Source organism: Pinus tabuliformis, chromosome 8, assembly GCF_031772625.1.
Source record: "Pinus tabuliformis cultivar Carrire ecotype Pingquan chromosome 8, CPIR1, whole genome shotgun sequence".
NCBI classification, from domain to species: Eukaryota; Viridiplantae; Streptophyta; class Pinopsida; order Pinales; family Pinaceae; genus Pinus; species Pinus tabuliformis.
In genome coordinates this window covers 604,849,053-604,860,119 of record NC_142294.1, presented here as the reverse complement: position 1 = coordinate 604,860,119, position 11,067 = coordinate 604,849,053, and the positions used below count along the sequence as shown (strand labels likewise).

The window sequence follows — 11,067 nt, the reverse complement described above, 5'->3', positions numbered from 1 at the left end:
TGCCCAGAACTTAATGAAACTTTTCATAACAATAAATGACATAGGAACAAAGCCTTTAACACAAAACTTGGTCAAGGAATTAACCTAACCAGACCTAACCTGGACAAACATTCCGTCAAACACATAGTGAACATGTAAATCCATAGACCATAAAAGCATAATTGAACATAGGGGTCTCATACTTATCTAAAAATCATCAAGAAGGTCTGATGCCCTCTCAAAATAACTGCAATAACATCTATTAGGTCATGCATTCATTAACCATTCATTTACTAATCAAAACATATTGAGAACCATAGTTAAAGTTTGTCATAAAACCATGCTTCTAACTAGCATATAACTAGCATATAACCAGAATAACAACAATGGTAAAACAACCATTAAAGCCACATAATAATATGTATAAATACTCATAAAATACAAGAGGAAAACTAGCTCTTATTAACATATGCAAATCCAACCATGTTAGGGACTTCCATGTACCAGTCGACGATAGATTGGGCATAACCAAATATATCTTTCAACTAATCAACCCTGTGCCATATTCCAAGCATGAATGTTGGACTCACAACAAAACAACACAGACTTCCTCAAGCTTTATCGCATATCCTGCCATTACCAGTCAAGGGATTTCTAGGCCCGAAACTCTCACCTATACAACCAGGCTTTACCACAATCCTGCCAAAACCAATCAAGGGATTCTTAGGCCCAAACAAAGAAACATACACTACCAGGATTTACCACAATCCCACTAAAATCGGTCAAGGGATCACTAGGCCCTAAATTAGCTGGAACGCCTCTGGATTTCTTCACCAATACCTTGAGGAATTTTCCCATCTTCACCCTCAGGTTTTACTATGTATCCCACCATTATCGGTCAAGGGATTTCTAGGCCCTTGGGAATTTTCCTGAGATTACCTCACTCGATTCTAAAACCATCTGACAATCCAAAGCTCAACCACATGACAAAACCCTATCACACCATGGTTATCCGGAAATGGCAAGGCAAGGCTGAAATGACTGTCACACCTAGAAAAACCTATGCCAATGACAACAAGAGAATGAAATACACACATGTATGTACCATGCATGCCAAATCTAGCAGGGAAATCATACATGCAACTTGATACCTACAAAGTAATCCCATTGTCGCTGCTTGATCCAACTTTTCCTTGCTTGATCTTTGCTTCCCTTCGCTTCCTTGTCCTTCATTTGCCTTCCTTTCTCCAATGCTAGAGTGCTCCAAGAATGCTCTAAGTGTGCAAGAAAATGAGAGAGAGAGCTCCAACCCAAAACTGTCAAAAGGTTGTGAACTGATCCTCAAAAACCTTTTTATTATTGATGCCTCTAATTTCTTCATTTTCCCTCTATTTTCCTTCAATTTCCTCCTCACATGCAACCTGTGACCTTTCACCTTCCTTTTCTCCTATTTTCCATTATTTCATAAGTAAAATGCCAATAAATGTGTCTTTTCCTTTCCAAAGCCTTTGCCATTGCCTTTTCTAATTTCCTTAGCCATAATAAACCAAATGAATGCCCAAGAGGATGTTTTGCCCAACATTCGACTTGGAATACACATCACATGACCTTGGTCTTATTTTTCCTTTATTAACTTTATTACATGAACTTTTAACCCGGGGCTGTTACAAGTTCACTTTAACATTTGGTTGTTATAATCAAAGAGATATGAAAGAAGCTTTCCCAAATCTCCATATTTTCTTCAAGTTAATACATTATGAAAAGAGTTAGTGCTACAACTATTTTGAAATTGAGATTCACTGTAGGATTATGCCAGATATTTTAAGAGATTATTTTTTATCCTCTACCTTATTAGTATAACAACGATAGCAATTTTTTTCACCTCATGAAGCTTTCATAATTCCTACTCCCCCAATCCCATACAAAATAAAATTAAAAATCTATATTCAATATGATGAAAAAATCGTCATTTAGATTTATATTGAGTGGTTGAGAGAAATGACGTTATCCTTCCCACCTAAACTCAGTTCCCACAAGTGACATAATAAGCTTGCTTGTAATAACTTTATCTTTTGATATTGACTCTAAATAGTTCATGTATTCCTTATATAGAAAATAAATATAATTATAATTCTCATAAAAAATAAATACATAAATTATAAATAAATCATAAAACAGACAAAACTAAATCATTTAAATATATATATTTTTCTTAAGATCTCAATCACATAAATAAAATACTAATTAGGCCGATAGGCCTTCCTATTGAAACAGACTTTCGTCGTCCTTTTCAATCTCAGGTTGACACCTGGCATCCATATTCGGCGGGCTTCTGTTTATTCTCAGTGCCGAGAACTTCAGGGTTTCCGTCCGTTTGGTAGCATCTGTCGTGATTTCTGTTTATTCGCGCCGAGAACTTCCTGCTTTCTCTGACTCCGAGCTCACATCTCTACACCGCCTTTGACCAGATTCCCTATGAACCCTTCGCTATATTAACAGATACGAGGGATCTACCAGCTCTCCAACCAACCCCCACCTCATTCTTTCTTCACCACTGATCTCGCCTTTGCTCTGTTCAGAGGTTTCAACAGTCTCGCCCGCCATGGCTCGCGTCCTCGCCATTGTTCTGAGCACTTTTTTTTTGCTGGCCGTATCTGTATCTGCTGCCAGGTCGTTTGAAGAAACGGGGTATATTGATATGGTCACTGACAAGATCCAGAACCTGGAGTCCAATTTCGTTAAAATGTTGGGAACCAATCCCAAGTCTCTACAGTTTGCGGAGTTCGCTGTCAGGTCTGTGATGTGATTTATTCAAATGGTTCTGATAGCTGAGATCTCTTCTTATCTTATCTGTGTCTGATTGGGTTTTCTAGCTTTGTGTTAGAATCGCATTCATGGCCGCATGGTAGCATCTGTCGTGATTACCGAGAACTTTCTGCTTTCTCTGACTCCGAGCTCACATCTCTACACCGCCTTTGACCTCCAATCCAGATAGACCAAACCGTTAGATTCACCGCCTCCTCCAACTGTTGGAGGCTTCCATTACGACAATCTCGCAGCATTTACAAACTTTGTAGCGGCTCCTTCAACTGACAGTGGCAATGAGACCACAAATAACCAACACAGGACTCGATGTGAATTTTAATGCAGGTACAGCTCTCTGTTTCCCAGGTTCCCAGGTTCTCAGAATTCCTCTGTTCTGTTTAAATTGCAGGTTAGTGCTCTCGAAAATGGGTAGGCTGAAAAAGAGCGCTCCAAGGTACAGATTAGCATCACTTGAGGTTTTATGGTGCATTTCAGTCCTCAAGAATACAGTGGCTCCAATGAAGGCAACAATCATAATCTGCAAAGAGAAATGGTTCCAGTAAGATATCCTTTAACCTTGTGCTGATGATTCTTATCTAAGATTAACATTTTGAAATAACGCATCAGTTATCTCAAATCAGACAAAATTATAGTCTGAAGCATCTCACCTGTACAGTTTTAAAGATATAAACAAAGGAATTCCGCTTGACAAGAAGCCATTCTTTTGCAAAACAGGCCTTGAAGATCTCTATTTTTGGGACAGGATTCCTATTGAACACCAACGCTGCTCTGTGACCTCTGTTCTTAGCATACGGGACTTAGCATATGTTGAATGCCAGTGCTCTGATGCCTGATGGGGTGATTGCAGCTTATTTCATTGTATCAAACAGCATGATTAAACACAGATTCTGCCAATTCTTGGTAATAAAACCAATGTCACTTCTCTTAGTCTAGATTTCCATCCTTTGTGATGATGGCTCACGCTTATTTGGGCTCACCATTTCTCAAACTTGGTGTTACCTGCTTTAAAATGCCACGATTGACCCTGCATCTATCTTTCATATCAACATATTCGAGCTCCATCAAAATATGCTTTTGTCCTTCGATAGCTTCTGTCACAAGCAGCATGATTAAAGTTTAAACACGCCTTCTGCTAATTCCTGGCAATAATGTGAAGGTTCCTTCTGTTAATCCAGATTGCCATCCTCTGCAATGATGGTTGGCACTTATTGGGCTCATCATTTCTCAAACTTGGAGTTACCTGCGTTAAAATGCCATGATTGAGTCCTGTGTTATCTTTGGATGTCAACCTATCTGAGCTCCATCAAAGTAGCCTCAGGCCATTGATAGCCCATGTTGCTCTACATTGGATCTCAAGACCCAAAGACTTGATTTTTATAAGTTATTAAGGAAATTCTTTTCTAATTGTTCCTTTTTCATTGTGTAGTTATCCTGACATATGATGAATGCCAGTGCTCTGATTCTTTTGTTGTACTTGTTGTAAATGGAGCATCTGGATAATATATTTTTCTTGTCTTCCATTTCTTTGACCTTAACATAATCTTTCTTATGCCTTAAAGCTTTCCATGTCTCTTTGAGGGTTATTCATCTTGATATGTTCATCTTGATGTGTGCAGAGCCGGGAGCATCTTGCTTTATGTTGGACAGGATAAGTTTCATCGCAATATATCTCATACCTTGGATTATGTTGTTGATCAGTCCGAGTTCACAGTCCAAAGCCTAAGAAATGTGTCAGGGTATCTTGACCTTGCAAAAACTACGGGCGTAGACAAAGTGTTCCTTCCTGTAAGTGACCAACAAAACATTGATGATTTGAATAGAAAGTTGAATAGGGCAGCAAATGATCTGGAGTCCAGAACCAAAGACAATTCTCGGACAATAAGGGATGTACTGGAGAATGTGTAAGCATCTCTGGAACAACATCTTTAACTTGCATGTCAGAGTTACTCATCTGAGAAGTTGTGCTGCTGGATTAATTAATCCAGTTTTGTCTTTGTTTTATTACTTTCATTAAGCTAATAAGCTGTGATTTTCCTGAGCCAAGCGATTTACCTTAATTGTGGTGGCTGCAGCAATGCTGGTTCTGGCATTTCTTGGACTTTGTATGATTTACTACCTGTTTCTAATACCCAAATGCACCATAAGATTGGGACTTCAATTTTATGTCTGAGCATTTGCGCTTATTGAACTTTAAATCTGTTTTCCTTATTATTATTTTTTATTTAATTTTTTGAACTAATCTGATCCCTGTGATTGTTGGTTGGCAGTATTTTCTATTCTTGGACTCAAGACTCTGGTTTACTTGTAAGTTCTATATGTAGAAAAACTTGTTTTTTCCACGAGGATAAAAAATGCATGAAGATATGGTTTGATAAATTAAACCATTAAACATTGTCCTGTTGATTATCTGTTTCTGCTTTGTTTCTCAGTTTGGTACTTGGTGCATGGTTTCTTGTGGCGGGAACATTTATTCTTTGTGGAGTGTTCGTTTTATTAAACAGGTAAGTTGGTTTTATCTCTAAACCCCCGCGGTATTCGTGTCCAAAATATAAGGTGGTCAGCACTTCCAGTAACACATTTGGATTGTCATTGTCAAATACTTGGTTGATATTTTTCCCTTCAAAATAAAAGCCTGCAATGATGTTTTTTCTTGCAGAAAGAAAAACAACAATTAAATTAAAAAGGTTACATTTGATGGATTATTTTTTTGTTCTGCAAAGTTTACCACTATTAAATCTTTGCCTCTTGATATTTTGTTGACATCCAAATAGGCCTTCAGGGTGAAAAAAACCTCCCTTGAAATGTCAATTCTGCTGCTACAATGAATGGTCATTAATATTTTTAATCAATTGAGAATGCCATGAGTGAGATATTTACATTCATTAAGAACTAAATATATGAAAGGGTTCTACATTCATTCATTAGCAGCACTTGCTAATGAAACCTTATCAATTAGTATTACCTGAAAGAAATTAGTTATAGACACCAATGCAATTTGATCAGCCCTTATAATTGGGTTGGATCTCGTTCAAAATGATGAAAGACTTATCCAAAAGGTAGTAAAGGCATATACAAAATACGCATGAATTCTCCCATGAATCTTCCCTTATGTGCCAAAAGGGGAAATAGGGAAGAAATTTCCTTTTTGTTCTCTTAGATAACAGTGTGAGATTCTTAGTCTAGGTTCCTCTCTATAGGTTCATTGAGCATGATTTTGATCTAGCTTCCCAGTATTGCTCTTGATCCTTCTTAGATGTAACCTGTAACCATGGGATATTGGCGAGGTAATGTAAGTCTAATGTACGATTAGAATTAGAAAGCACCGATTTGATGAAAGAAATAAATATTTTGAAATTTTATAACCTAAATACCTCTTGTAGGAAGTCTGCGGTGCCTGCCTTTTCTTTCAGGACATTTGAAACCACAGCTTTCAAAAAATTCCAGCACATTCTCCCTAGGTCCATGGTAGACAATCTGCCCCTCTGATAAGAGTATTATGTCATCAAAGAAATCAAATGTTTCTGGCGCTGGCTGCAACAGAGACATGAGAATTGTTGCATCCATGAGATGGGTAAACTGTTGTAGGCATTTAACTATCTGATACGTGGTCGAGCTGTCAAGTCCTGTCGAGATCTCGTCCATGAAGAGAGTCTTGGTAGGTCCAACAATCATCTCCCCTGATACGTTCTCTAATAACATAATGATATCTAGACTATGTGATTAGTTATATTTTTCTTGTTCTGGCACTGTTTTGGTAGCCTGAGGTATTTATCTATATATTTTTCCAAGCAAAACCTAATATGAACCTGAGGAAAGCTTTGTCACATTTTGGATGGCATTCTTGATAAACCCATCAACATAAACTAGTACACCTGATCAAAAAGCCTTTAATCCAGCACCTGCTATCACAAAAAAGCTTTAATTGACAATGTCCATGGAATTAGATGAATTGAATGGAAAATGTGGACAAATTGTTGAAAAAACATCTGGATGCTGTCACATGATTTGCAGGTCAGTAAACTGGTAAAATGCATTTTGTTGAATATTATTTTTGATAATACCCCATTCATTTTTGATAAAGATAACTGGTTCCTAGTCTGAAAATTAGATTGTCTAATGATAGCTGTAGGTTATGATATCTATACTGTGTGCATATGGATGCCTAAGTATTTTCAGTTGAAAAGCAAAGCTACATACTAATTGTCCATGGCTTAACAAAGATGTTTCTTCAAATGTATCTAGCTTACGGCCATGACAGATCAAAATTAAAGAGAATTTCTTTTGCTTTGCATGATCATCATCTGTAAATACTTCTTCGTGCTCCCAATCATCTCGTGCAAGTTAATTGACCATTCTCAGAGAAAACCAACCACTATTTAGTATTGGGTAGTTAGGTATAGTCTAGAGTTGGGCCCCAAAAATTTTTAGGAGATTGGAAATGCATCACAATGTGATGTTGAATTCTTGTCTGTGAAAGGAATATGTATACATAGTTTTTAGAATAAACTTACTCGACAACTATACCCTACTTTTATGTTGAACCATTTTAGTTTATATTTGTATTAATCATAATACCTCTGGCATAGCTTGTGTCAAACCGTTACTCTTGTTTCCAATGATTCATAAAAAATGACAGATCATAAACAAAGATATTCAATTGGTACAAATGATGTGCAGGCATTGCAAAGTTCCATCTTCCAAATGGCTGTTTGATTATTTTTCCAAACAAAAGTATCTTATTCACTGCAGTGTCCACCTTCAAAAGAGCAGATAAATAATTCCAATTTGCAATCACAAAGGATGATCCAATTTTACTGCAGTGTCCACCTTCAAAAGAGCAGATAAATAATTCCAATTTGCAATCACAAAGGATGATCCGATTTTATGTTGCCTTCCCATGTCAACACTGGCTGCTTCATCATCCCCAAGAATTTTTAGCAGATGCAAGGCATTCCAAAGGGCCTGTCAAGGGGATTCTCTGGACGGGCAGAGTCGGAGCAGAGAAAGATGGTGAAAGAAATAAGAGTGAGGAAATATGACAAGTTGCTGGTAATCAGTATAGAGTATCTCCTGGCACATTTTGTTCACAAAAGTAAGGGTACTTTTGCCCATGGTAATTTGGTTGTGGACCCCTATATTGTGTTTGTGCACCCTCACGCTTGCAGATTTCTGTGGGCTTGTTTTTCTGCATTCAAGGTGGTTCTGTGGTCAGGAAACCTAGAGAGGTCCATGATTTTGTGCTGCAAAACATTTTAGGAGGTAGTAGTTCTGGTAGGATTCTTTCTTATTCCATTGAGGATTGTATCATAACGAGAATCAACCGACAGGGCAACGCAGTTCATGGATGTTATAAGAATTTGACTAGAGTGTGGGAAGATCTGGGAGACATGGTAGTGCAAATACGCTTTTAATTGATACTTCAAATGTGGCCAGGGTTAGAAATCAAGATGGAAATGTCATTTGCCCCATTCCCTACCAATATCATGTGCAGGCTTCTCATGGGCAACTAGAGACCTATCTCTTGCCTTATTTGGAATGTTTGGAATCGGTGCCACGTATTCCTGAATTTGTAAATAATTTTCCTGTTTCGCCTGGAAACGGAACTCAGTTGGCAACGGTCTCAATTCGAAGAGGGCAAGGTTATTCCACCACAGAGTCATGGAATTTTAAACAACTGGAATATGTTTCCGAGCAGTGTAACTGAAACTTCTAATTCTCAGTTGCATTAATTTAATACTCAATGCCTTGGGATTAGTAATACTGCCCAACATTTTCCCATTACAAGAACAAACATCTCATTCTCGCAGTCAGTTCCACCTGCTGCTAACTTCGGTATTTTTGAAATGTATCACGGACTCTCGTCAAGCGTATTCTTGGGTTTCAATGATCATATACAGACTTATAGCAACATTAATTATACGAGGGAACTTATTAAGCTGAGTGATGACAATATGAAATATGCGAGGTAACTAAATCGGGGGAACGTTGATTTGCATAACGTGGCCTGTGAGAAGGAAAAATTGGAAAAGACGCTGCAAGAAAGGGAGGACTGTCTACAAAAAGCGGTAGATGCCTTAAAGAAAGTAACTGAAGAAAAGAAAAAGGCAGAAGAGAAAAACGCTGACATATCAAAAACATTTGTAGAAAGGGGTAGGGCTTTGAAACAGGTGAAACTGGAGAAGAACTTAGCAATAAAACAGAGAGAAAACATTATTTGTTCTTTGCGAGGAACTGTCTAAGTTCTGCAAGAAAAGTTAGGAAGCTTTGAGAAGAAAGAGAGAGAAAAATATTTGTCAACATGGAAGCTGAGAAAGAAACGGCTCAAGTTCAATCTACTTTGACAACTATCACTGAACTGAAACGAGAAGAAAACTGTATTCTCTCTTTCCTCAGTTGTTTCTTCAAGAGTGAAGCGACCAACGTCCGTCAAGACTAGTAGTCTTTTGTTAGTTTGATGTTTATGTCTTGTTATCAGAAATCATATAAATTATATTTTTTCCTTGCATCAAAATGTTTTATTCATTTTATAAGAGCTTTCAAATGTCCAAAGACTGACAATTGAAAACTAAAAATGCAGCTCTCTTGCTTGTGGACACATGTTTGGCATGTCTTGTATTAGAAAGTGGCTTCAGCGACATGTGAATAACATTGGCAAGGTAAGATTATTCAACCTCGCAATTGTTGATTTCCATGGTCTTGATGTTAAGTGAGCTGGTAAGGCTATGAACTTTTTCAAAAAGATTAAGTTTCTATGTTTTTGTTGCAACCAAATCTTGGGAATTGTAATTTTCTATTTCTGTAAATGTGTAGTGTCCGCAATGCAATAACAAAGCTGAGCTAGATGACATCAGAATTCTTTATGCCCCAGTTATAGCTGTCACTGCTCAACAATAGTGGCAGATCAGTCGTCTTTGTTGCAATACCCACAGTTTCTAGTAGTGTCCACAATGCAATAACAAGGCTGAGCTGGATGACATCAGAATTCTTTATGCCCCAGTTATAGCTGTCACTGCTCAACAATAGTGGCAGATCAGTCGTCTTTGTTGCAATACCCACAGTTTCTATCATCAAGAGACAGCTGAAGATAATTTTTTAAAGGCATTAGAAGGCTACTCCCTCCCCAATTCCCATAAATATTTGTTTGGTGAAGGGTAAAGGCTCTGACAGAAAGGAAACCTTGTGAAATTCTAAGGCTCTTTTAATTTTTGTAATGCACCTAAACATCATTTGCTTTCTAATTTTGTATCAGTAACACGATGCTTATCAAAGAAGCACAAAGCATTAGACTAAAAGAACAAAAAGTTAAACAGACAAAAGCTAATTACAAATCTGGATCATTTCCGCCTTACCTGGGGAAATTGTTACCAAATTTTGTTCATTTTAAAAAGATCTACCCTTTTCAATGAAGGATGTAATAGTCTTAGGTTCTTGGTATGGATCTGCATGCTCTGTACTATTAAGCATCGACAAACATCTTCTAATGTGAAATGCTGTAATAGTCTTAGGTTCTTTGTGTGGACCCGCATGTTTTGTATTAATAATCATAAACAAACATCTTCAATGTGAATATTAATAATGGACAAACATTTTCTAATGTGAAATGCTTGAACTAGGGAAATAACACTTTATCTTGTTAAAGATATATTTGAAGCAGAAGCACTAGTGCAAATGATATCATGAGAAACAAGCATGTGGAGGTTAAAGAGATTTGAAGCAGAAGCACTACTGCAAATGATATCATGAGAAACATGCATGTGCAGGTGAGTAAAGTTCTTCATCAAAGCAACATGAGCATTTGAAAGTAGGAGTTGTTAAATGTTCTATGTTTTTGTCTTCTCTTTTTTTGATATATTTTTTGAATGGGATGCATCCAAGCATTGAAATTTCAGAAGTTGGGTTTATTGTGCATATGAAATGGCATGTGTTCATGCTTTTGAAATTTTACTCAGAGAAAAGAAAAGATGGATTTGGTATTGCATATGGTGCGGGCGGCTTGATTTCTCCCCCGCGGACCGCGTTCGATTCCTGCAAGGCTGCGTTCTACAGCGTATATGATGGCGATTTTGATATGATGTGTTGACTGTCAGCTTGCTGACTTGTATTTGTACAATATATTCGAACGGCTATGCCGTATTCTGCTGGCTTCGGCCGTATTGTAAAAAATATCTGTAGGCTTCGGCCATATGTGGATTTTCTCTCTGAAAAAAAAAATGAATGAGATGTATTCTTCATATATGCTTGGCCATCTATAGAGGTTTCTTG

At 37.4% G+C, this 11,067-nt stretch overlaps 1 protein-coding gene across 3 annotated transcripts; it reads left to right on the top strand.

The window, feature by feature from the left end:
• Nucleotides 1-2,443: 2,443 nt before the first annotated feature.
• Nucleotides 2,444-10,857, top strand: LOC149236946 (uncharacterized). Of its 3 annotated transcripts, XM_089372541.1 has the most exons (7): nt 2,444-2,772; nt 3,194-3,343; nt 3,520-3,705; nt 4,422-5,109; nt 5,235-5,306; nt 9,383-9,461; nt 9,657-10,857. In XM_089372541.1, the coding sequence occupies exons 1-3, from the start codon at nt 2,582-2,584 to the stop codon at nt 3,524-3,526; spliced, it is 348 nt and encodes a 115-aa protein (XP_089228667.1). In that variant the 5' UTR covers nt 2,444-2,581; the 3' UTR covers nt 3,527-3,705; nt 4,422-5,109; nt 5,235-5,306; nt 9,383-9,461; nt 9,657-10,857. The 3 variants fall into 3 exon arrangements, with proteins under 3 accessions (XP_089228667.1, XP_089228666.1, XP_089228665.1); XM_089372540.1 differs by lacking the exon at nt 9,657-10,857 and having other exon boundaries at nt 9,383-9,609; XM_089372539.1 differs by lacking the exons at nt 9,383-9,461; nt 9,657-10,857 and adding an exon at nt 7,483-9,182.
• Nucleotides 10,858-11,067: the final 210 nt, after the last annotated feature.